The sequence below is a fragment of the Exophiala aquamarina genome (genome assembly GCF_000709125.1).
Source record: "Exophiala aquamarina CBS 119918 chromosome Unknown aczIA-supercont1.1, whole genome shotgun sequence".
Taxonomy (NCBI): domain Eukaryota; kingdom Fungi; phylum Ascomycota; class Eurotiomycetes; order Chaetothyriales; family Herpotrichiellaceae; genus Exophiala; species Exophiala aquamarina.
In genome coordinates this window covers 4,293,778-4,319,424 of record NW_013550587.1, presented here as the reverse complement: position 1 = coordinate 4,319,424, position 25,647 = coordinate 4,293,778, and the positions used below count along the sequence as shown (strand labels likewise).

At 50.3% G+C, this 25,647-nt stretch overlaps 8 protein-coding genes across 8 annotated transcripts; 4 read left to right on the top strand and 4 right to left on the bottom strand.

The window, feature by feature from the left end:
- Nucleotides 1-73: 73 nt before the first annotated feature.
- Nucleotides 74-1,447, top strand: A1O9_01517 (uncharacterized protein; the record flags this gene model as incomplete). Its single annotated transcript, XM_013410675.1, has 1 exon — nt 74-1,447. One exon carries the CDS (start codon nt 74-76, stop codon nt 1,445-1,447), a length of 1,374 nt encoding a protein of 457 aa, XP_013266129.1.
- Nucleotides 1,448-4,376: 2,929 nt separating this feature from the next.
- A1O9_01516 (uncharacterized protein) lies at nt 4,377-6,266 on the bottom strand (the record flags this gene model as incomplete). The annotated part of the gene is made up of 1 exon (XM_013410674.1): nt 4,377-6,266. One exon carries the CDS (start codon nt 6,264-6,266, stop codon nt 4,377-4,379), a length of 1,890 nt encoding a protein of 629 aa, XP_013266128.1.
- A 497-nt stretch (nt 6,267-6,763) lies between these two features.
- On the bottom strand, nt 6,764-7,767 carry A1O9_01515 (uncharacterized protein; the record flags this gene model as incomplete). The annotated part of the gene is made up of 3 exons (XM_013410673.1): nt 6,764-6,982; nt 7,047-7,627; nt 7,683-7,767. The coding sequence occupies 3 exons, from the start codon at nt 7,765-7,767 to the stop codon at nt 6,764-6,766; spliced, it is 885 nt and encodes a 294-aa protein (XP_013266127.1).
- Nucleotides 7,768-8,808: 1,041 nt separating this feature from the next.
- Nucleotides 8,809-10,833, bottom strand: A1O9_01514 (uncharacterized protein; the record flags this gene model as incomplete). Its single annotated transcript, XM_013410672.1, has 4 exons — nt 8,809-9,623; nt 9,680-10,178; nt 10,228-10,636; nt 10,724-10,833. The coding sequence occupies 4 exons, from the start codon at nt 10,831-10,833 to the stop codon at nt 8,809-8,811; spliced, it is 1,833 nt and encodes a 610-aa protein (XP_013266126.1).
- Nucleotides 10,834-12,865: 2,032 nt separating this feature from the next.
- Nucleotides 12,866-14,248, top strand: A1O9_01513 (sterol carrier protein 2; the record flags this gene model as incomplete). The annotated part of the gene is made up of 1 exon (XM_013410671.1): nt 12,866-14,248. The coding sequence occupies one exon, from the start codon at nt 12,866-12,868 to the stop codon at nt 14,246-14,248; it is 1,383 nt and encodes a 460-aa protein (XP_013266125.1).
- A 1,400-nt stretch (nt 14,249-15,648) lies between these two features.
- On the top strand, nt 15,649-19,068 carry A1O9_01512 (uncharacterized protein; the record flags this gene model as incomplete). Its single annotated transcript, XM_013410670.1, has 2 exons — nt 15,649-18,023; nt 18,120-19,068. Coding segments are annotated over 2 exons (3,324 nt in total), but the record flags the coding sequence as incomplete, so codon positions are not given.
- A 1,188-nt stretch (nt 19,069-20,256) lies between these two features.
- A1O9_01511 (uncharacterized protein) lies at nt 20,257-22,394 on the bottom strand (the record flags this gene model as incomplete). The annotated part of the gene is made up of 4 exons (XM_013410669.1): nt 20,257-21,321; nt 21,370-21,442; nt 21,501-22,005; nt 22,064-22,394. The coding sequence occupies 4 exons, from the start codon at nt 22,392-22,394 to the stop codon at nt 20,257-20,259; spliced, it is 1,974 nt and encodes a 657-aa protein (XP_013266123.1).
- An 894-nt stretch (nt 22,395-23,288) lies between these two features.
- Nucleotides 23,289-25,001, top strand: A1O9_01510 (uncharacterized protein; the record flags this gene model as incomplete). The annotated part of the gene is made up of 4 exons (XM_013410668.1): nt 23,289-24,272; nt 24,323-24,381; nt 24,429-24,479; nt 24,533-25,001. 4 exons carry the CDS (start codon nt 23,289-23,291, stop codon nt 24,999-25,001), a joined length of 1,563 nt encoding a protein of 520 aa, XP_013266122.1.
- Between the last annotated feature and the right edge of the window lie 646 nt (nt 25,002-25,647).

Here is a 25,647-nt window from a genome sequence, read left to right as displayed (position 1 = left end):
CTTAATCCCGTATTTTCAATTGACCGATTCGGACTCACTGCTTTCGGTCGCTACAGCTGCTCTTGCAGCCACCATGCTATCGATGTGGCGTGGACTCGATCCTGATTCACTATTGTCAAGAAAGTATAATGCACGTGCGATCCTACTGCTGAAGGAGACGATTGGGACTTCGCCCGAGAACGAATCTGATATAGTGCTGATCGCAATCATCGCCTTGCAGTTTCGGGAGGCTCTGATTGCTCATCGGAAGATGCGCCAAGTAGATGGGAGTCATCAAAGAGGCGCGTATGCCGTGATCACCCATAGAAAAGCCAAGGGATTCCGTAGCCTGGCTTCCAAAAAGCTATTACAAGAGGTGCGGAATACCATGGTAACAGAGGCAATTCGAACTCATCAACCCGTCCATATCAATCCCGCCGTGTGGGAAGACGACGACCCTCAGCCAGCCAGCCCAACCAGCGATCTAGACAGGATTGCGATCGATCTTGCCAATCTGCAAGCTTTGCATGAACGATATAAAAGCACAGTGAAGGCTGGGTTTGTGAGTGGCCAGAGACTGTTAACTGGGAGAGACCTGAGCATCATAGCTTCTTTCAGAAGGGCAGCTACAACCCTTGACCAGCGTTTGCAGATCTGGGCCAGCTCGCAGCAATCTTACTTCGCCCCATGCCGAATGACAGCAGACGAGATACCAGAATGCGTCAAGAAGGCAGGCTTTTATGGCCACTACTGCAATGTCTATCCAACAGTTCAGCTTGCAGGCGTATGGCATACTTATAACTGCTACCGGCTGATTTTGCTCAAGATGACGCTGTGTGCTGACCAGACAGTCCAGGGCTCGCGAAGGGAAAATGATGTCTTGTTTAATGAGTCCCCGACATGGAGGAGGGCTGCGGAACAGACCCTACAGCATTGCGTTGATGAAATTTGCGCAGCAGTACCATTCCATCTTGGGAATCGGTTGGGAGCTGGCTCCATTCATGACTTTTCGAATACCCACAGTATCGAATATCCTTGGCCGGCACTGGGAAAGGATCCGTATTCAAACCCGACTCACCCAAAGGCTCTGGAATACGTGAGAGTGCACAATGTCATTCCCTTGAGTAGCGATGAGCGAAAGCGACAGAACATCGCCATGGGTGGGTACAATATCATTGGGCATATGGCTTTTGTGCTGGGACTGGCTGGAGAATCTCTTGATCTGACAGGCACCTGGAGCAATGCGCCGAAGCTTGGATCATTGCTTCGGCGGGATCAGATTCCATGGCTGGTTGGACAATGGCACAGAGCCATGAAGCTCCATCGTATGAAGATACCAGACAGGGTCGGGAAACGGTCTAACACTCTGGCGATATCCGAACTGTCTGCGAAGAAGGTTCAGGCTAGTGAGCTAGAGAAGGAGGTTATTGAAGTGAAGAAAGCAATGAAATACTCTTTTGGTGTTTAAATGTAAACCTGTTGTCGTCGGCCGCATCGCAAGGCTCTCGAGCTTTGTCAAGCCGACTTCCTGATACTGAGAGAACTTCTCAGGGAAAATTGCAGGGAAGTAAGTATCGAGAATTGAAGGCTGTGGGCATGTCCTAGAAGTCTTCCTATCATCTCCGAGGCGACAACAGTTCAGCTTGCTAACCCTTACGCTTGTCACTTCAAGCCTGCAACCGGAGCAAAGAGAAGTATCTACATAGCACTCTCGGCCAATTTGACCAGGTCACCCGCTGCTGTGCCGTGGCCGATTAGTCATCGTCTATTCCATATGCTACATTTAGTTAGGGCGCCCTCTAAATTAAATGTTCTTTGATACTCCGTACCAAGGTACTGTAGTTTAGTTGGTGGGCCGAGTGTTGGCCCCTTCCCGAGACGACAACCAACATTATTTAGCTTGGTTTGAAGTGCTTCTCACTCTCTTATCATTACTTTATTTAATCAGTCAGACAGTGAAACCTTTGTCGTTTGCAGGATAGGCCATGCATAAGTGTCTCGATCCGGCGCGGGCTGTGCTCTCTCGCATACGTGCACGGTTGGGATGATATGCCGCTCGAGACACTCGAAACTTGGCGACAGTCGAGTCCTTACTCAAGACTTAGGTACGCACAGCAAGTTAAAATCCCTAGGCCATTGCCCCCGTTCCCACAGTGAGTCGCCCTTGAATTTATTGTAGCGAGACTTATCGAAGGCAGATTCCCCCGAAGAGAAAACAGATTGACTACAGCCACCTGGCTACGGAATATGAAAGAGCCGGCTCTTCGACTGCCTCGTGCTTGAAGGAAAAAGGTTTCGATAGAGGACGGCTGATCCTATTTGGGATCCTGAAGTGGGCGAGAACGCATACTTCAGGTTGATTCCCTCTAGTCAAGTCCGAAATTACCCTGCTCTCTATGGCACTCTCTTGACTTAGACCTCTCACGCCAGATCTCAGGCTACATCAAGAGCAAAACACAACAACCTCCAGTTTTCTCATCAACCGGTCCCGATACCGGTGGCACCGCCAGGACTCCATTTTGAGCCAGCGGACAAATGCGGCCATTACATCAGCCTCGAGAACTGCAACATGGTGTTCCTGGAAATCGATCTGGAGGGAATCAGTGTCTCTCGGATGGACATAATCTCCTTGTCCTCTCGCACAACGAAAAATGCACCTCCCGTGGTGTTGCCATAAGTCACGCGCCACGATGGCAAATTGGTTGGAAGCAACGACTCCGGAAAACATCAGCTCAGCAACAAGCTCTTTACGCGCGAAGTTTGGTAGGGTGGAACTCCCTGACTTCCATCGCTAGGGAGAACCCTCCTCTTGCGGGGTCAGCCACTGGCTCCACCAAGATAGCAATAGTGCATCGAGAAGATGATGAGGTTCCTTGCCGGTCCAAGGCCGCGCATCTTGGAAGAGAGAACATGAAGCAGGATATGAGGAAGTCCCAACATCGATGGCGGCTGGCTCAGAGTCCGCGCCTGCCAGGCAGAATCGACCCGCCGGATCGAGTGCGCGAAATTGACATTGTCCTTCAACAGGCGTTCAATTGGACGCAAGGCAGCTTTTCCGCTTCATGGAATGCTCAAATCAACAAATACCCTTACATATTCGACATTGACAGGCGGGCCGAGGTGTTGAGGGACTCCTTCCTGATGGTCTCCGACCTCCTGGAACTAAGGCAGACACAACTGGCCTTCCGCGCATTGAATGATATCTTGGATACAATCCCACGATACTTCACCAATGCGCACCCTAGTCTTTTCCTTTGCTTGGTTGAACTATGCCTGGGTACCAGCATGCCCCAGGCGCCAGCGACCTTGCACAAGAAAGTCAAAGAGCACATGGCCGAGATCGCGCGGGTCGTGCTGGGCCCTACTCACCCTGTCTCGGTCTTGCTATCACTTCCCTTTCCCAGCGGGGACCAGCTCTACATCTCCGAGCTTGTCATCAAATGCTTAACGGACGCTATGGTCAAGATCTTCGGGGAGGACGGCTATATAACGCGCTTCTACGAGATCGCAGCAGCTCAAAACTTCGCACAGACCGGGCGGACCAGAGACGCTGAGTTCGTGCTCACCAAGTTGATCGGCCGACTGTCCCTGCAATTTGGGAGCGAGTCCGCTTTCTCAGGACACATGGAATTCGAACTGAGCAAATTACTTGAGCAATCGCCAAGTAGTAGTCCGCCCACCTTTTCTCCGACAACGATGCTGGAAGATAGCCCACATCCTTCATTTCTCAAAGTGGAGAGGGCGTTTGACGCGTACTTGCTGAGCCGTGCCTCGCAGCTCCAGCGACAATCGCCCGAGGCTGTCGAGTTGACAATCCCCGCCTGGCGGATAGACCTGGCGCGATATCTGTTCCACAGGAGGAGATATGCGCTCGCGCTGCATCTGTACGGCAGCGGGTGCTTTGAAGAGCTGTCGTTTTATAACCCGCAAGTGATCGATTCCGCGGATACATTGCTCGCGGATCGAGTCGCTGATACCATTCGATGTGCCTTTCTTCCAGAAGGGATGAACGGATCGGCTGCTCTTCCTGTCTGATGGAAGGCAACGATGTGAAACTGTGTACAACACTAAACTACTAGACCAGCTAACTTGAACTGTACGACGGCACATTGCGGGACTTCGGACTAGAAGAGAGCGAGAGACGTCGTTGGCAGACAAGATCCCAGGTTCTTTCCAGTCCTGCGAGCTGGATATTGACAACATTAAACGAAAAGGATCAGGTGTATGCCATTATGGCGAGGCGAAGGCAAAATTACAGGACGACTTACCTATCTAATCCTACATACTATATCGACCTTCTTTTTCCCCTGGTATCAGATCTTCTCTATCATTACATCATTTCACAGTTGGACTTGAGCAGCACGGCAGTCACGTAAGTTCTCGGTCCGACCAAAGCCTCAAGATGAGCAACTGCATTGAATAGCCCTCTGCAACCTTGGGACGTCACCGACATATCTCTTCTCAATCTCTTCATTCCACGCCCAGCTATCCTCAAAGGGGCTGAGTGTCATTTCCATCACGCCCTTGAGGATATCTCTTTCGCCCTTGTTTTCCACTCGGTCAATGATTTCATCGAGCAGCCAACCTCGAGGGACAAAGTTAGGATTTATGGCTTTCATCGCCCTTTCCCTTTCCTCATCCGCCGAGGGTTCGGTTCCCCAGTCTTCGATAATTCTCTCGCGCCAGGATTCAAGCCACTTTCCTAGCCTTTCGCGACCAGAGGCGTTGGTCTCGTTTAATCCAGTGACGCCTTCGTTATGGAAGAAGCGTTCGGCGGTGTCCTCACGTTTCTCTTTCGTGTTGACGTCGCCGAGCTTCACGAAGGAAAGGCGACGGAAGAAATGATTGAAGTCTAGCTCGAGAGCTTCCATAGTGTCCAAAAGCTCGGAGAATAGACTGTCAAAATCACTTTCTTTCTGAGTCTTCAATCCAAGGCGAAGTGTCATGAGGTCACGATACTCGCTGAGGAAAACGGCCTTGTATTCATCTGAGACTTGGTCGATGATTGTCTCGGCGCGTTTGATCAGGATGGGAGCAAAGTCTTCCTCGACTCCTTTCTCGACAAATATTTCATCATCAACGCGGTCTCCTGCGCCGAGAAGCTCTCCTAGAGCTTCACCTAGCCGGATCAAATTCCACCAGATGACACTAGGCTGTGCCCGGTAGCTATACCTGAGCATATGGTCGTCATGGTTGGGAGTGTAGGCGGGATCGAAGTTGTCCATGAATGCGAAAGGACCATAGTCAAGAGACAGACCCGCAATGGATGTGTTATCCGTGTTGAGAACCCCGTTCATGAAGCCATACGCTTGCCACATACCGACAATTTTGGCATTGCGGCGTGCGATCTCACGATACAGTCTAACAAACCGGTTTTCTTCAGCCCCTTCTTTCCCTTGCAGTTCCTCCTTGGGAACTCCTCTTGTTGGATTGAGGTGGGCATCTTTGTCGTCGGGCGTCAACACCCCCGGCAATTTTTCCCATCCACCAAAGACGTCCTCTGCAACGTAGGATGCGGTCTTCCGAACCAGGTCACGGTCGCCCCTAGAGCGCATAATATCAAAGGTACCGAATCTTATCCATGACTGGGCAAATCTGCAGACTATGGCCCCCGGTTCAAGACGCTCTCTCACAACTCGAGACTTAGGGGCCAAGGCCAATGAAAGGGCTCGGGTGGTTGGAATCCCAATAGCATTGAGGTATTCAGAGACAATGAATTCTCTAATGCTGGATCGCAGGACGGCTTTCCCATCAGCGAAGCGGGAATAAGGCGTTTTCCCGGCACCTTTGAGCTGCAATTCGTATCTGACATTCGTATTTGGATTCGTCGTCTCGAAAAGTGATATGGCACGGCCATCGCCTAATTGGCCAGCCCATTGCCCAAACTGAAAGCCACCATAGCACTGTGCCCAGGGATATATGCCACCATTTTCTTCATCCCAGTAGAATTTATTGCCAGCAACGACTTCTTTGAACTCTTCCGTCGCGGCCTCGGACTGCGCTAGCCCGATGTCTCTAAGAGCAGCTTTGCTGACTGCAAGCAATTCTGGTTCTTCGGTCGGTTCGGGCCTGACGTATGTATAGAGTGCGCCTCTCACCATGCGAGGACCCAACTTTTGCCTCGGGGCTTGGTGGGAGTCTTTCGGGGTAGGATATTGAGGGTCTGGAGGAAGCTTGGTGGTGAAGTTGTTTGACTTGGGTATATCACCGAGTGTAGAAGTCACCTCATTATAGCCATTGGACTTGACGCCGCCATTGGCATGGCCATTAGCAATGTGGGAGGACATTTGTGCCAGTCTCATCCGGGTAACGGGACGCGCAATATCTGAATGTCTTGGGGATGAGGGGGTTCGGTAGAGGCGAGAGAGCGAGCGAAGCAACATGCAGAAGGCGAATATAAGTACAGAGAGAGAAAAGGAACTGGACAGACCAGGAAGACTAGTATTTGGAGTGCTCATGATCTGCCATTATCGTCAACGAGCGTAGTAAGCCGTTCGGGTGTGGTGCGGGAAAACGGTGACGAAAGGAGCAAAAAGCGGCGGGGAACGTAAACGTCATTTCCTCGTCATCGCGCACGTGCTCGTCATACCTACCTGTTTCGGGGACAGCGGTGGCGCAGATTCAATCAAGACGCAATATGTACGGCAGAGTATTCAGAATATAAAACCATGCCACCCAAAAGCCCGTTGGGCTGTTCGTATCATTTGTATACCTGATTGAGGCATCAAAGCCCCCTGGAGGGGAAATTTAATGCCCATTACCCGATCGCCATCATCGTACCGGTTCATTGTCGTGGGCCAGCAACCTCGCGGATCCAAGAAGCAAACTCGCCCAAGTTTCTCGTCTGAAGGTACACGGTTCCTGGCCCGACGAAGCGACAGACGACGCCTTCTCCCGTTTTCATACTGGTCATCGCTCCACCACCTGCCTTTTCAATGCGGTATTCGGTGTTCCACGCGACTAGATGGCCATTGTCTACGATGTAATGCTCGCCAGGTTTGAGCTAATGTTGTTTGTGAGCTGTTTGCAAGAAAATGGTGTTTGTATTGGTATGGTATAGAACTTACATCAACCTTGTCAACGGCGCCATAGCTGGTCAACCAGACCAGACCCTGGCCCACCAGACGGTAAATGAAGAGGTCTTCTCCACTGAACAGCGCTTTTCCAAAGCCTTGGCTTTTGGTTTCCTTTTGCACGCCTTCGGTTGAAGCCAAATATGCGTCCTTGCCAATGAGCCATTGCGAGCTGGGGTCTAGTTGAAGAGTGACAATGTCACCGAATAGGGTTGGTGCGAGGGCTACTTTACCATGCCCGCCGTAGGCCGACTCGGCCATTTGACCACCGGTGAACATCTTCCGCATGCTGAAATTGATCTTGCCGGTGAGTTGGACGGTGCCGGCCATGTGGATCATAGATCCGGGTTTGGCTTTGATCGTACTTCCTTGTGCAATGTCAATGGAGAGCACAGCGTTGGTGTCGCGATGTGTTATGGAGTAGCTGCCTCCCGGGAAGGTACCATGGTCACCCTGGAAGCCGCCGTGACCTTGACCAGGAGCCGGCGGCAACGGTTGATTCTGGGCATGTTGCTGCTGCTGCTGCTGCTGCTGGGACCATTGGCCTTGCTGCTGTGGTGGTTGACCGTATTGTCCTTGTGTTGTCTGTTAGCTTGCCATGATACAAATTGGCTTGCTAATGGTTCATACCGGGTGGTTGGTTGTAGTTTTGCTGTTGTGGATATTGCTGGCCATAGGCTTGATTTGGATCATATGATTGGCCCTGATATGCCATGTTTGGATATCAATGATGTTGAGACTGCTGGTAAGGACACTTGAGGGTTGAAGGAGAACACCCGAGATCTGTGGGCACAGGAGTTTCGTATATAAAGGAGGGGGGAATACGATCTGGGCTGTGCTCCCTACTAACTTCCTCTTGCCAGGCTTCGACATGCAAGGTGGAGTCCTTGATGTCTGAGACTGTAGTATCATTCGCTGTGGGGGCGGTAGGAAGGCCAGGCCACCAATGGTCAGAGTTTCAAAGGGTTTGGGAATGCCGCCAGCTCGTCGATGAGATGCCCGTTGCCTCCTTGCCTTTGGCCAGCTGAACACTACATTTTGGGGGCCAACACTGCAATTCTCGTTCCCCTTGGCGCGGGGCATCAATGTCTGTGATCCTTTTCATCCTTCAACAGCGCTTTGACCAATCTGCGCGATACATTTGGCAGTAAAGTTTGGAGAACAGTCAGCTCCAACATTACACTTTGCAAGGCTAGGGCCACTGAATCAACAACTCTGGTAATCCTCCAGCGCTTAGTCAGACCTCAAGCTTATTATTGCAAGCTTACAGGACCTTGTAACCTTCAAACCGTCAAGCACAAGACATCCCTCGTAGGGCAAGTACTCAGACTGTTTCACATATGCCAGGTTAACAGCGTTCAGTCCTTTCACAATTCCAAGACCCTGAGAGTACCTTGGTGTTCGCTATATGAATCCCGGGTGTCTGAATTCTATTGCTTCATTGCCGACATCAAGTGAGTAATTCTAATGATCTACAAGGTATCTGGATGGTGTTGTGTGCTTAATGGCACCGGCATATGATGGACATCCCAGGGCTGAGCAAGAGCTATGATCATTCCGTTGGCCATCGCACTGGATGTAAACACTTCCCACCGCGAGACGTACCGAGCAGGAGTATCGGAGTTTTAGGTTATTTTGATTAGTCTTTACATATCCACCAGATTCAGCCTTTGGTTGAATCAAAGGAACATGGAAGTTCGGCCGCTAGAAGCAGCTTGTCCTAAGATAACAATATGCAAAGTACTATCTATCCATCTCAAAGCCGAGACTGATTCATTGTCGAAGCAACTGCGTCCCACAAACGGATACAGCCAGCGGCGATGCACAGCTTTCCCGTTTCGAGAACCCTCATCTGAAACAACACGAGGTCCTTTTCCTTCTCGTCCGCCCAGCTCTCTGTCCTGAGCGTCTTTCCTGGAACAACGACTCCGGCGAACCTTGCCTTGATGCTCCGATACGCCCCGTATCTTTCCAATAAAAGTTTGCCCGCAATGCCCAGAAAGCACACTCCATGGAGAATCGGAGTCTGGAACCCACCTTTGCGGCTGAACTCGGGGTCGATGTGCATTGCCATGGTGTCGCCTGTCAGCCTATACCATGCGGCTTGCTCTTCAGAGGTATGGAATTCATCCACCACGTCAGGATGACGACTTGGGATCCGATGCTGTCGAGACGGCGCCCCTAGATTGGCGCGTTCCCTGGCACCACCGAAGCCACCGGCACCGAGCATGAAGAATGAAACTTCATTGTAGAATAATTTTTTCCCTGTTGCAGAGTCGACTGTCGTGTAACCGGTGAGCGCGACGGCTGCGCTGCCTTTATCGAGGACGTCGATGAGGCTTCGCGTGGAGGTCAGATGCCCGGAAGTTGGAAGCTTGCGCTGGAAGAGTTCGAGATAAACTTCTCCCAGGAGAGATTGATCTGCTTTGAATTTTGGTAGGAACCTTCCATGGTGATAGATAACGTCAAGGCTGAAAAACGGTATCACTCCAAATGTTGGGAGTGGCTGGAATGATTTGGATTCTTCATATACCAGCGACAATTCACTCCTCTTAGCACCGATAGCAAGGTCTATTTGGAGGTCAGCGAAAAGAAATTGACCACCCTGTTGCTTTTAGTAGACTTACTGTAGAGTATGACATCCCGGCTCGTGAATTTGTATTCCACTCTCCATGAATCGGCCTTTTTGGCCTTCTCAATTAGTCCCAGTACATCAAAATTGGACCCTCCAGTATTTGTAGCCGAAGCTGTTGGGGAGGGATTTTGGACAATTTCAGTCCATGAATTCAACAATACTTCGGGAGAAATCTCCGAGGTTGAAGTAAAATCAATCATGTGAGAAGATCGAAGTCTCGTGCGAGCATGCCAGCCACAGCCACATTCGAAGAGCCCACCAGTTGTCTGATTCTGTTTGCCGTTTAGGGTGTCTGAACTCAAGAGCAGGACGATCGGGACGATGTACTCGGGTTTGAAGATCCGTTGCTTGTTCTTCTCGTTTGTCCCAGAAAGCGCCTGTGCTAGCCCTCCGGTACTGGCAATTGGGGCAATGGTGTTAACCCTGATGTTGTGTTTCAGGCCTTCACGAGCGGTAGCTTCAGAGAGACCCAAGATCCCAAGTTTCAGTATCTGAAGTCAGAAATATTCCAACTGACTTAAGTTTGGGGGTTGTACTCACAGCGGCTGAATAGTTCGACTGTCCAAAGTTGCCATATATCCCACTAGTGCTTGTTGTATTTATCACGCAGCCTTGTCCTTGCCTTAAGAACTGTGGCCACGCTGCTTTGGTCATGTGGTAGGTGGCGTTAAGATGTACATTCAGAACCGCGTCCCAAAAGCTTTCATTCATCTTCGTGAACGACTTGTCTCGCACGAACCCAGCATTGTTGACAAGTATGTCGATCCTGCCATATATGGCCACTGCTCTGTCAACGATCTGCTGGCCATGTTCGACAGAATCAATCACAGCAGTTGCTTGACCACCATCGTGTCGAATTTCATTAACTACAGCTTTCGGGTCTGCCCGGTCATTGACGATGACACAGGCCCCAAGTTTGGCGAATGCGATTGCATAGCATCGACCGAGTCTGGAAAGAGCAATAAGTATCATAATCCAAGTTCGTTTAACAAAGATCATACACCCGTCGACGTATTTGGCGAAGACATAGACTTACCCAGATGCGCCGCCTGTCACGAGCACGACCCGCCCATTGAAATCAGGATCCCGTGCCACTTTATTTGCAGGTAATTCTTGTGTGAGAGCTAGCATCCTGCCAAAGTCCATGGCGGCTGTAGAAAACTCCTTTTTCGAGAATTCATCGAGACCCTGCCACTGTGTTTCCAGTGCCCCTGCCGTAAAGTTTGTATCTGGATTGAGCAGGATCCCTTCCCCCCGCTCCCAACGAAGTCTTGAGACGCCTGTTTCCTTTACTTCATACAGAGAGCCCGCTATGTCTTGGTTTGAATTATGAGCCAACCTTCCAACGAGTGATGCGACGATCTTAGGCTGAGCCTTGGATAGATTCAGCAGTTGATGACCAGTAACATAGTGAGGCGCTGGAAAACGATCAATTAGCGCAATGGAACGACAGGGGCGCGGCCCGCGAACCTTGTTTTGAAACCACGTTGACGGATGATATTGTACTTCACGCCTTCTCGAGCTAGAGTCTGCGCAAAGCCAAACAATGCGAACCGTGTGGCTCGAATTAATGGTCAGTCAATTGGTAGTTCGATATTTAATTTTCAGCACACCATACCAGGCTCAGCAACACAAAAAGTGGGACTGTCAGGACTTTCAAAGATAACTCTTCCATAACCATTGTTGCGGAAGAGTGGCCATACTGCTTTCGTACACTAGCACAGTTAATCAATAGCCAGTTGAAAAGATGAGGGTTCTGAATATACCTTGAAAGCCCCTTTCAGCACAGCCTCGGAGCTCGAGTTCCATGCGGTTGAGCTCCAGAACCCATCTGAAGGCTTCGGAGCGTCGAAGGTAGCATTGTGGACCAGAATATGTACAGTTCCATACTTCTTGATGACGGCTGTTACTATTTTGTCTGCATCCCATGGTGCCTCTCGAGTCTCCAGGCCTGGGCCTGTATCATAGCCCAATGTCAATGTTGCTAAATCGAGATCCTAGACTGAATATGAGCACGTAGAAGACGCAAAACACGGCAACATGACATACCTGCTGCAAAGTACTGGATTTTGAACCGGGGGGAATATTGAGAATCACGTTGGCCCCATGAGCCTTGAAGAAGGATTCATATGAATGGCCAGTCGGAGTGCTCCCGTCAGTGACGATGACCACCTTACCTTCGTAATTCAGTGGATGCATGGTAGGTGAAACGACGAGCTCGTACCACCAGATATTGAATTCTAGGTTGATCAACCCTTTTCGAGATGGTAGGTGGTAGTCCAGCCTTATGCTTTAGGTTGCAGCCAAGATGCAGCACCCGTGAGAGAACCGCGGTACGCAGGGATACAATGCCTTGGTTGACACCCTGGCAATGGGATTACTCATGCCGGCGCTTAGCATGTTAAGGAGACCTCACAGGCCTTTAACGCAGAGATCCTAGTGTGTATTCGACGAAAGAATTTGACCAACCATGTGTTTAGTCATACCAAAACTACCGAAGGCACTATCCTTGATTTCACGCTCTGGGTACAACGTTCCGTAATTTGCAGGATACGCCCATCGGATGGATTGTGTACCTGATAGATTGGCATGATGAAGAGGGGCAGGCTCTCGTACATGGCTCGGAGATGGCTGGGCTCTGCTAATGCAAACATGTGGGAACAGCACCCTTGCCCTTGTATTTTGCCACAGCTTCATTGCGACGCCGTAATGTTTGATACACATTCTTTTCTCGCCGCAGAGCAAGAGAAGCATTGAGAGAGTCGGCAAGAAAGAACAAGGCTCAGCTCCTAGGCTTGGCAGTGAGGAGGATCTCCGTCCTGTTAATAAGTTAGCCGCGGGGTGCCGCTTTTATATATGCTTCCGACCCGTGGATCTCGGCTGAGCGAACGGGTGGTACCGTCATCCGTTCAACGGAAATGATGCCTGTTCACTCACGGTTGACGGCAGTGAGGCGCCTGAAGCGCAAACCTCGAACAGCTGATATGAACAAATCACGGATCTGGGAAGAGCACGAAACGAGATAAAAATCATTTGATTCGAGGCGACGGTCGACGCTTGATATGTCCAGATAGTGTTCATATGCCAGCGAAGCTGCACTCTGCCTTTCGTTCCTGCCTATGGTTCGTGTCTCGCAGATAACAATAACAGCATCGTCAGTTGTTTGTACATATCAACCATGCCTGCTGTAGGAAGACCAGTGTATATCCTTGGGGTTGGCATGACCAAATTTGCCAAACCCCAAGCGAAGAATGACTATGTGGACATGGGCTTCGAGGCCGGGATCAAGGCCCTGCTTGATGCCCATATAACATACGACGACGTTGAGCAAGGCGTAGCATCATATTGCTACGGTGACAGCACATGCGGGCAGCGAGTCTTTTATCAATTTGGCATGACTCAAATCCCGATATATAATGTCAACAATAACTGTGCGTCTGGATCAACAGCTATGGTCATGGCTCGCGACGCGGTCCGATACGGTGCTGCTGATTGTGTGTTGGCGGTTGGATTCGAGAAGATGGCCGCTGGAAGTCTAGGGTCAAAGTTCAACGATCGGACAGACCCGCTTGACAGGGCTGCCGCGATGTCAAGAGCTCTGAGCCCTGCAAATTCGACTGCACCTTTCGCTGCTCAGCTTTTTGGGAATGCGGCCGATGAATATATAAACAAGTTTGGCGCATCTCCGAAGGATTTTGCTGAGATTGCTAGAGTCAATCATGAGCACTCTCAACGCAATCCTTACGCACAATTCCGGACTGAGTATTCGGAAGAACAGGTTCTCGGGTCACCCAATATCTTTGGTGTTTTGACAAAACTGCAGTGCTGTCCCACAAGTGACGGGGCGGCAGCAGCAGTAGTTGTCTCTCAGTCCTTCCTCGATGCTCGACCGCATTTGAAACCCCAAGCAGTGGAAATCACAGGTCAGTCACTGGCCACCGACAGCCCTGCATTATACGGAAATTCTGCTCTGAGTCTGGTTGGTTATGAGCTGGTTCGGCACACTGCGAAGCAAGCTTTTAGCCAAGCGCGAACGAATGCACGAGAAGTAAAGGTCGTTGAACTGCATGATTGTTTCTCAACAAACGAAATGCTTGTGATTGATTCCTTGGGCCTTAGTCCGCGTGGCAAGGCACACGAGTACGTGCGTGATGGCTCCATCACGTACGGCACTGGGCATGCTCTCGTGAATCCGTCTGGAGGTCTCATATCCAAAGGTCACCCACTCGGCGCGACAGGTATAGCACAGTGTGCTGAGCTTGTTTGGCACTTAAGAGGCTGGGCAAATAACCGACTAGTTAATGTTCCGGCAGGGAAGGTGGCATTGCAGCAGAATGCTGGACTTGGAGGTGCATGTGTTGTCACTATTCTGCGTCGTGCGGATGGCCAAGGGAACGAGAAGGTCACAGATGCAGAGGTCGGGAAGCTGACAGGATTAGGCTATAATCCAGCTGTTGAGGCACGTGGATTCACAGTCAAGCAGGCGGACAGTGTTCGTTCTCGTAGCCGGCATGACTGGGCACTGGGGAAGGGCAAGGGATATGGACAGGCTCGAGTTTAGTTAGATAGGCATGATAGTCGACTGACGACGTAGAATATTCCGTTTCTAGAGGCATGAAGCGGTCTAAATACTGTCAATATACCTAGCTTCAGTGAGGAATGGTGACATATATTTGATAAGGGCAATGTGTGGATGTGCAGTGAGACAAACTCGCCAAGTGAATGCCAAGAACGCAACAAACATCTCTTGGCTCTCTCAGCAAATCCCTATATCTTCTTGCTTCGCCCCTCAATTCTTCTGTCTTCTTTCTTCATACTTGTTCGTCCCCCCTCCAGCGCTCAATGAACTGTCAAACGGCTAATGTGACTGCAGACCTTGTGGGAGCGACCCAGATCAAGAAGTGGGTTTGCTATAGCGGTGTCCCTGCATTGCACAGCGCGGTGGAGGTCGCTATTAAGTGTCCTTCGGGGCTCTTATCCGCGTATTTTTTGGCCCTGAATACTTTTTTCATCATGGCCTCTGCTTTGAGCAGGGCTATGGAGAAGAACCAGCGTACCGCCGTTGTCAGGTCATCCCGCATTACTAGACGTGCCTATACCAATGATTTATGATGGTGGAGTGAGGCACTACTGAGGTGTAGAGGAGACAGTAGTGTGGGAGGGAGTGCAGCTTTCAACTATACCATCTCTATGTACATGCTGTAATGAGTTAGCATAGGGATGCATCAAGGGTGTGTAGTGTTGTAAAAAGGAAAGTGCATGAACCACGAGACACATTCGATGGACACTTCTAGTTACATACGAGTAAGAGTAGCTCCCTGGTAGAAGTGAGATAGAGACTGCACAGTATCATAGCCACATTCACTAAGGTTCAGGATACAGGCTGACAACGGGCCGCCCCTACAAAGTCCGATCGTCATCCCAAACGTTGGTACCTGCGTCGACTTTGCACTTCAATCACATCAAACACCATTCAGCTTCCATCCGGAGAATTGTCAAGAGGCCATCATCACCCCACCCGTACTCGCTGGCAAGGTCAGGCATGTTCTGCCAGATGCGTGAAGCAGCCTATCCCAGCCATGGCCTCTTGTGGTGGGCCTTTAATATTCCGCGACGTGTCTTTCGAAGCTCCACACCGTGTTTTTTGTTTGCTGCCCGACACCGCTACCGATGCAATCGGTAAAGAGGAACATTGTCATGACTGGTCTCTATGAAAATCCCGAGCATCACCAGACCAGAGCTCAAGAACAAAAGCGTATAGTATATATTTCTTTCTCCCGTGAGAAGCCGCGTCTCGAGACACGCATAATTTCTTTCTTACCCATCCTGTTCGCTTAATCCCAGTTTCCCCACCGCCTCAAAACAATCTCAGCGTCACCGCAAGTTGAGCTTCCCAGAATTGTATTTTATTGTCGTCTTCATCCGTGCTCGGTAAACAAAGTCTCACAGTCACACCACAACATGGCCTCAGAAAAGCGTCTTCGTCGCATATCACAATCCAAACCCCGTTCTCCTACCGGTCCGAAACGTTCCACCAGCCTGCGCCGTGCTTACAACTACTTTTTCCATCCAGAGACAGATCCAAGCCCCAGCAAGACTGTCCCCCAAAAGCAACCTGAGCAAAAAAGCCCTCCTCCAGAGGCTCCCAAGCCGCCACAGACGCCTGCGGCCCAAATTGAGAGTCTTCAGAAAGAACTACAACAATGTCAGAAAGAATTGGAGGAGGCTCGGGAAATGCTATTGTCCCAGGACCAGGAGCTCAACCGCCAGGAAGAGATCCGGCAAAAACGAGAAGAAGAATACAAAGCCAAAGAGGATGGTCTGAAGCAGAGAAAAGCAACGTTGGAGGAGAACATGGTGACGGTAGTTGTGCAACAGATAAAAGATGCACGCAAGGCCGAGCGAGAAGCAGTCAGAGAAGAACTCACCCGTGAACACCAAATCAGCACCGATGGCATCCATCACAAATACAAATCAAGAGTTGCTATCCTGACGCAAGAGCTCCATGATGCGAGAGCCGGGAATGAGTTTCTGAAAGCTGATTATGAGTCTCAGATCTCCAGTCTTCGCGCTGAAACAGCATCCAAGTCGAATGATCTTGAAGCTGCGAAAGAGGCACTGGCTGAGACCACCGAAAGTCTGAAGAATGTCCAGCAAGTCTCGACACAAGCTCTTCAGCAATCCGAGCAGGCTACATCCTCGCTTAGGGCTGAACTTGAAAGCCGCATCGCAGCCCTCACCATGGATCTGTCAGGCGCCCGGTCAGGCCTTGAAGCTGCCGAACTGAACGTTGATGGCCACGTCAAGCGTTATGCTGAGCTACAAACCTCCTCGGCTAAGGCGCTCGAAGAAGCAAATCAATCTCTAACATCTACAAGAGACCAGCTACAGGCTCAAATTGAATCTCAACGGGAAGAAATCTCTCGCGCGAAGGAATCTCTGCACGCCGCTACTCTCAAGGATGAGGCTGAGCTCTCGAGCCGGAAGGTGCTCGAGGGCGACCTAGCATCTGCGAACAATAAAATTGCTGAACTCACTACGAGTCTAGATGGCTTCTCCGAATCTAAGGAAGCGCTTGCCCAGTCTGAGGCCAAGATTGCAGATCTCACAAAGCAACTAGAAGACTATTCGGATGTCAAGGTCGCCCTCGACGCCTCTGTAGTAAAAGTTGCTGAGCTGAACACGGAACTGGACACTGCTAAATCCTACAAGCAAGATCTTGAAGCATCAAACGCCAAGATCGTAGAGTTGACAGCAGAGCTTGAGAGCTCAGCAGGTGTCAAAACTGCTCTAGAGACTGCCGAAGCTAGAATCAACGAACTTCAGATGGAATTAGAACCATATGCACAACTCAAGCTCGACATGGAAACCGAAAGGGAGCGTTCAGCGACCCTCTCCAAAGACATCGATGGCCATCTTGCCGCCATTGCAGAACTCCAACAAACACTCCAGGATGCAGAAGTTCGTGCGACAGAATCACAGGAAAATCACCAATCCCTCACAAAGGAGCTTGAAACCACGAAAGCGGACCTAACAAGTGAGCTGTCAAATCATGCCGCCACCAGGGACATGCACGAGAAAGTCAAAGCTGCAATGGCTGCGATGGAAGAGGCGAAATCTTCTGCCGAAGAGAAGGTCGCAGTTCTCCAGGGAAGCAATGAGAAGCTTGCCACGGACCTAACGGCAGCTCAAGAGCTCGTCAGAGCCGCAGAAGCCGATTCGACCACTTCTCAAGCCGACAAGGACCACCTAGTTGAAGAAGTGGCCGCGATCACTGCTGCGAAGACCGCACTGGAGACACAATTGTCAGGCACAGAGGCAGAAAAAGTAAAGCTGGCTGATGCCGCCAACGCTGCAGAAGCAGAGCTCGCAAAGCTTAAAGAAGAGTTTGCTGCATTGAATGCATCGAGTGAATCAACAACCGAACAATCCAACGTGCTCCATGCCCAAAATGCCACACTGAGTGAAGAGGTGGAAGCCTTGAAGAGCCAAATTGCCGAGCTAACAGCCTCGACTCAAGCTGCTACAGCTGCGAAGGAAGTGGCAGAGCAACAAGTCACAGCTATTGAGTCTGAGAAGACCAAATTGGGTGAAGAGCTGGAGGCCATCAAAACAACACACGGAACCTCAGAAGCTACCATCGGCTCTCTAGAGGCGGACAAGTCGAAACTTGCCGCAGACCTCGAGGCCGCTAATAGTGCTAGAACTCATGCAGAGTCGCAAATCAAATCACTGCAAGACGAGGTTGAGGCTGTTAGAACTGATCTTGGAAAGCAATTACTTGCTGCCCAGGCCACAGGATCATCCGGTCAAGAGGCCCTAGAAAAGGCAAATGCGTCCATGGCCGACCTGGAGAGCAAGCTCGCGGCAGCAGAATCATCCCACAAGCTGGCGATCGCAGAATTGGAAGCTTCACAAACAGACTTACAGAGTCTCAAATCGGACCTTGAAGGGCAGCTTTCTGAGGCACAAAACGTGCAGAAAGAAGCAGTCTCTGCTCTTGCGGCGGCCCGGGAAAGCGGAAATGAAAAGGAGCGTGCTCTGGAGGAGCAGTTGTCTACTGCACAAGCTGCACAAGTAACAGCTGAAGAAGCTTTGAGCAAGCTCCAAGACACAGCCAAGTCATCCACGGCTGATGCCGAGCTGAAGCTCGCTGAAGCTGAATCTGCACATCAAGCAACGGTGAACGAGTTGACGGCGGCTCGAGACGATGCTAAGGCCCTGGTTGTCACACTAGAGCAACAACTTGTGGAGTCAAAAGCTTCAATGGAGGCCAACGCCGGTCTTGAAGCAAAACTTGCCCAAGCGGAAGAATTAAAGGCTCAGGCAGAGAGCAGTCTCAAAGAGCTGGAAGTCTCAAAGGCTGAGCTTGAGGCAAAAGTTGCAGAGTTGAATGCGGCAGTCGATGAAAAAGCTAAGGTGGAGATTCAGCTAAAGGATGTTGAAACGAAGCTGGAAGCGTCGCTTGCCGAGCAGACTGCTTCCCAAACGAAGACAAAGGAACTTCAAGACGAAATCGAGTCATTCAAAGCTAGCCAACAGACCAGCGATAGCACCGCATTGGACCTTGAAGCCAAAACTAAAGAAATCGAAGTCCTTGCGGCGAGTAAAACAACCGCTGAATCCGGTTTGAAAGAAGCTGAATCAAAGCTCGCGGCACTACAGACAGAGTTTGACTCGCTGAAAGCATCAACCTCAGCGACAAATAAAGCCGCCGAAGATCTCGCCGCCAAGGAAGAACAGCTGAAAAGTCAGACCCAAGAACTCGAGACGCTGAAGACTGAACTAGCAGCCAGAGCTACTGAAGTCGAGGAGTTGAAAGCCAGCCTGGAGTCTGCCAAGTCTGAGCTCCCACAATCGCCCACCTCTCCACAAACTGCGGATGAGGAGGACGACAAGGCGTCAACCGTCGCGGTTGTCAGCGCTGGCGGCAGTGGAAAGAAAAACAAGAAGAAGAACAGAAAGTCCGGTGGGCAGAAGGATCTGGTCATTCCTGAAACCGAGACCGTTGCAGGGTCTGCAGAGGATGACAAATCCGAAGCCACCGTTAAGACTGAGGAGGTGGAAGCAAGCCCAGTCGCCGCGGCAGAATGAACTTCAAATGGACACGACGACCTACGGCGTGGATATACTTCTATCCTCCTCTGCGAAAGGAAACGGACGACAGACGCAGGAACGACTCATACATGTGGCATGTATGTGCTGACTAACGAGAATGACCTTGACGGATAATGGGCCGACTGACGGCTGATGGAGCGCAACACGCAAGTTGGACATAGATTCTGTTTTCCCCTTTTTCTCCAGAGCATCTTTTTCGAGCAAGCGGCATAGCGTAATTATCGTCGTCCTCGTTGGCATCATGGCGTGAGCCTGTCTGTGTGCGCACACTTTGTGCGTCTGCGGTTGTTTATTGGATCAATGGATTAGTTTAGTAGCAGTGGGCTCCTGAAATTTGGAGCCATTCACTTTCGTCGTTTCCCTCATGAATCACGATCATGTAGTACGGGTAAGATACATAGGATTCTAAAATATATGTACTCTGCTGCTCTGAGATAGACTCGAACACGAGTCCTTCCATTGTATATATATACTCGCAGAAGCGGAGGGAACGCATCACTTCATTTGCAATAACTGTTGTTCCAGTGAAGTTGGAAGCTGGGAGGGAGCCCTGGAGTAAGGGTTGCGTCTTAGCAGGAGGGAGGCGGGAGGAGAAGGATTGATAGTGCCTGATGCTTGATGACCATGAGTGCCATCCGGAGAGGTGCGGGTACTATTGACCTGGACCCCATTCCAACGATCATAGAGCACCTTACTAAGTCCGGTATCGCAGCACACAGCAGCCAACCATTGGATGATATATCTTCATTTCAAGGCCTCAGGCGAGTTTGCCGTCACTAACTTAAGTACTTAGGGGTGCTTAGGATCTCAGGCCTATTAGCTTAGCCTCTAACTAGCACATTAGATGGTTAGAACTTCATGTCAAATCTCGGCATTTCCATTTCTCATTGGGCTTCCCCCCACAGCCACCACCGTAGGCATATATTGAGTCATACTCCTGGTTCAACTGACTCAGTTGTCTCTTGATAACTTCAACGCTGTTCTGCCGCTGATAGCGACATCCACGTAAGCAGTCCCGTCCTTGGACGCAGTGATTGGCTGTTGACCGAGGCGATACGCGGCTCCAGGCCTCAGCCTAGTAAAGCCAAGCCTGAAAGTCCCAGACTCCTTGCCATTGTAGAAGACGAGATCGAGACCCTCCCCGTCGTGCGAGTAGGCCTTGGCAACCAGGACCTCGGGGAAAGGTGCTTCATCCAAGATCGGGCCACGTAGGACCTGCTTCTCTGGGCCCTTTTGGATCATCTTCGTCCAGTCCTGGTATCCACCAATTCGGCCGCGTAGCGCAGTGCCCTGCTCGATGGTTGAGACGCCTTTATTTTTCAGCGCGCCTGTGCGAGTGGTGAAGACGGGGTGGTATTCCTCGTCGAGCTGCTTGAGTAGATCAGTACGGATCTTCTCGTCGCCGAATTCGGCCGCCGCGGCCGCGAAGATCGCGCGGATGACGCCCTCGCCGGATTTATAGTTGCCGGGATCGAGCTTGTCGGCGCCAACGAGGTTCAGCATTTCCAATTTTCCATCCTTGTTGTATGTGATCGTGTCCTTTTTGGTGAAAGCCCAGTTTCGATGAGCGATGTGAGGGAGATATGCTGAGCATAGGATGGCGTTGACACCATCGGCTAGAGCACCGGCAAGGCCAGGTAGAGTGAAACCGGTCAGCTCGCTCCGGATGGGGAGGATGCTGCCGTCAGGGGTGGTGAACTCGGTCTCCAGCGCGTGCTCGAATCTCTGCTTGAGCCTCTCGCCAAAATTGTTGCCGAGTAATCTGTCCGTCAGCACCAGTCCACCCGTGCCGACGAGGTTGCACATTGTGTAGAGCCAGTTCGGCTCGCAAGGATATAGACACCATGGGTTTTCATCCATGTTGCGGTGAACTGCTACGGCGAGGCCTTGGAGATCGTACTTGTACTTGTTGTTCTTGTCGACCACAAACTCCAAGCAATCCTTTTTGGTATACCTGTCATCGCCTGTGTTGGATTGATAGATGCCAATGGCTTGGAGGATATATCCAGCCACCATCTGTCCCATGGTTAGCATTTTGAACAATCACACGACCATGTCTCTTACTATATTGTCTTTCTTGATCGGATCCCAGTCGTGGGCGTTGAACTTGCCAGCCATTGATTCATACTTCCAGAAACTAAAGACATGTCCATCAGTGTGTTGATCAAGAAGAGTATCGTAAAGTCATGCTTTACCTCACGACTTTCTCAGTCAAACTCTTCTCAATGACGTTTCGTTGAGCTTGGGACAGATAACCATGAAAGTTTGGTGCGAAAATGTACTGATACATTCCGAGGTCGGAAACAGTCTCATACAACTGGTAACGAATTGCCGAAGTTTGGAATTGGTCTATGATATCGTGATATGACCAATCGTCCTTATCAGTGAGGCCGAGTTCGATGAACCATTGCGTGAAGCGTAGGGTACGCTCGTCCATCTCACGAGAGCCTGGTTTGGGCTCCTTAGCGATTGACTGGTTCTCAGCAACTGCACTGACGAGATAATCGTTGCGAACCGCTCGCTTCTTCCGCATCTCTGCATTGGCACTTTGTGTAGCGTAAGTGATGTAGGCAATACCAATTATGCAAATGGCTGTCCATATTGGACCTGCCAGCTCGAGCACGGAGTCACGGGCGAGGAATGCAGCCAGTAACGATGTCCCAGTCCACAGAAAGATGGGAGCAACAACACCTCCCATACCTATACCACGTGTCAGGATAGTAATTCAGCGGGTGGGATCTAGTCTCGGAGAGCTTACCAAACCATATGAAAATGGAAAGAGGAATCAACGGCATAGACACCGCAAAAGCGATCAGTGATGGCAATGTACAGACAGCAACGAGTCCAGCTCCTGGGAAAAGGAACCCAAGGCCTGCAGCTCGTAATGCAGGAGATTCGGCTTTGTAGAAGGCTGCGAGTCCAGTGGCGAAGAGACCAGCATATTGGAGCAGAGTCCGTCGCTGGTAATGCCATTTCGTCAATCCAGTGCCTGCATTTTCCGGAACTAGAACATCTGAGATGGATTTGACGTTAGCATTTGGCTCAAGAACAATAAGACAAGAAAGCCTTAGAGGCTGACAATGTACCATTCAGGTTGAAATCTCCAACAAGTGATTTCCCACTTGTTTTCTTCTCTTGAGTAGTTTGGGTGATAGTCTATGGCAGAAATGTAAGGCCCTCTCCGATTTGTAAACATATTTGATACTCACTGTTGTCGCCATAATGATCCAGCGATCCTTCAGACAATTTCGGATGGTTGCAAAAAATGAGGATGGAACGCTGTGAAGGAAGCAGAAATCATCTTCAATTCAATCCGAGAATATAGATCTTCATGGGGGCTCCTCTCCATGGCCGATTCTAGGCGACTGCTGGCACCCCAGACCCCGGAGATCAGGGACATTACTGTAGAACCCCACAAGAATGTTAAGGATACCCTTCTCGGGAGGTCCAAGACAGCCAATCGCAAATGAGACCATCAAGGAGATTCGCGTCTCCACATCTCATCAAGTGTCAGAAGTTTAGAGTCGAAGGACAAGCCATGACACGATTCATGAATTTCGAGTCGAGAAAACGGGGTAGAGACAAAGTTTGACGGAAGTGTTCAAGCGCCCTTTTCCACTTTCCCATGATTGGCTTCTTCCTAACGCCACTTGGAACGAATCATCTTTCCCTCGGTTAACCTCAACCCACAGATTTTTGCCACGAGGGCCTGGGCACTTTCTTACGCGTTCGGCGTAGGGGCTTGATCTTGGTAGTTTATCGAGCCGTAGCCCAGCTGGATCTTTGATATTGTACAGGTACTCCAGCTTCATGACTCGTCCACCAGGACTATGACCTCCTCGAACTCAAAGATCCGATGGAGGAAGTATCTACTATCTCATGCACCCCCACCACTTAGATGCAGGGCTCCAATTCGAACCACGCTGTCGGTTGCCGAGTCGGCACTCTTTGGCTTTGACGCAATTCGCAAGTAACTGTCAAAAATGCAGTCTCAGCTGTCGACGACTAGTCCCGAAGATTCGGAGCATCGGCAGAGATCGAAGCGCCCTCGGCTGACGGCCTCTCAGCTTGAACGCAAGAGAGAGCTAGACCGAGATGCTCAACGTTTGATCCGCGCTAAGACCAAAAGCCGTATTGCACATCTAGAGAGCCTTGTGAGTATCTTACAGGCTCCGGAGGCAACCAATACCAAAACATCTGAGCTTATTGCTCAAGTCAACAGCCAGAAGCAAGAGATCGACAAATTACGCGATGCACTAGCTGGGATCTCGAGGATTGTCAGTTCCGCTGGGACTCTTACTATCATACCACCAATTTCAGCTACCCTCGAGAACATACTTCCTCCAGATCCTCTACAGCAGAGCCTAGGAGAACCACGCTCATTTACTGCGGATGAGCTGAGCGGAGGACTCCAGGGGCCACCTCCTTCAGAAATCCCTGAGGGTGTTAATAATGTGCGAGCCTACCTACGAGATGAAATATCGAATTTACGACAGCCTGATAGAAGAGTCATATCAGAGACTGTTTCTCTTAGCTTCGACAATGGTACCTCAAGTTCACCTGAAGATTTCGGTTTAGGAAGAAGCCAACCGTTAATTGACAGCGAGAACGGGAGGAAAGTGCAATTTTTCAAGCGGGGAACGCGACAAAAGTCTGGAAGCAGAGGCTGCGTTAGTCAAATTGCGAATGAAATCCTTCAGAAATCCTCTCTAGACGGGAGATTATGGTATCTTGCGGGCAGTATACTGGCTTCTATCCTGGAAGCTCCTGACCAGCAGTTGACCCCGTCTAAATATAGCGAAGACATCGCGGTTCGAGCCGTGCTACATGGCTGGTCAACTCCTGCATCTCGGTACAACCTCGATGCTGGCTGGCAGTGGCTACGACATCTTGACGAAGCCCTGTACTCATCGCTTGGGATACCTGAGAGACTGGCAATTTTGCGAATAATGAGACTGCAATATCTGGTATCCAGCCTGCGAGACAGCCAAGATTAAACCACTAACAGATCGGGCAGGCACAAGTTCATCCAGAGACCAAACACCTTCTGCCACTCCCTGATTATCTGAAAGCAAGGTACGGAAGAATTACACAGCCTATCTAATTTTCTAATCTATGTGTAGACCGGCCCAACTCCATGTTGACCACGACCCACTGGTCGAACACTTCGTCTGGTACGTTCATAAAGAAAACCCTTGTCTTCCTTCATACTGACCTACTCAAATAGGCCTGGTGTTCGAGAACACATCCTTTTCAGTCCCAGAAAGTACGCCACGAATAAATTCATGGATGAGTTTCGAGAGCAGTCCAAATTTGTGTGGCCGTTTGAACCAGAAAATACATTCATGCGTAACACCATGACCGGGTTATATTCCTACTCACCAGCGTTCATCGAGCGGCAGAAGGATCTACGCTGTTGGACTATGCGATCTGACTTCTTTGAAAAATTCCCCGAACTCAGGACAGATATTCCAGCTTTTAACCCGCCTCTCCTAAACACGGGCATGCGACTTTCACTTCCATCACCAAGCGTGCGTGACAATAGTGACAACATAGTCAATAATGCCTCAGCCTTACCACAAGGTGAAGATGACATGGATGGCATAGACTACCCATTTGGGACAATCCCTGTCACTGGGCAGGCCAATCCTTTAGAGATCGCGGATACTCCAGAATGGGCACCAGCACTTGTTTGAGACTTTCTTGGTTTCGTCTGTAGAATCTAATAGGGCGGTCCATATAGAGTCAACTGCATGCATTGAATCTCATAAGCAACTATCATTTCCGAAGCTAATGCGAAGCGAGTTCTGCCGAGTCGACTATCCTGACAAGTGATTAATACTTCGATACGGGCTGGAATCTGTCATCTCGTCAAGACCATTAGAAGTTTCTTGTGCCTCAAGGAAGGCTGGAGCTCCTCATCCCACACTGAGTGCAATGTTCACCCGAAGGACAATAATTATACTCCACCCTGATTTTCCGGTCCGAATCGGTCTTTTGGACTCGAGTCATCGGCACATGAGTCGTTACCGGCTGGGTGTCGGCAAAGTCAGAAATTCCAAACAACAAGGAGAAAGTTCCCCACCAGTGGAAACTTCAGTCTCCGGATAGCATCTAGGCGGTTATTGGATCCACATTCCGCACTATACGACTCAGCGGAGCGGTGGATATTCCTGGGGCCCCGTGGGTCAGACTCGTGGCAAGACTCTTGGATACACCATACCATGGAAAGGTGTCTATGACCCCAGGCTCAGCATATATAATCTCCCCTTCTGCATTGATCCCCTTTCAAGTTCACGTATTTCTACTGTAAACTTTTTGACTTGTTCTCATCACTCCAAC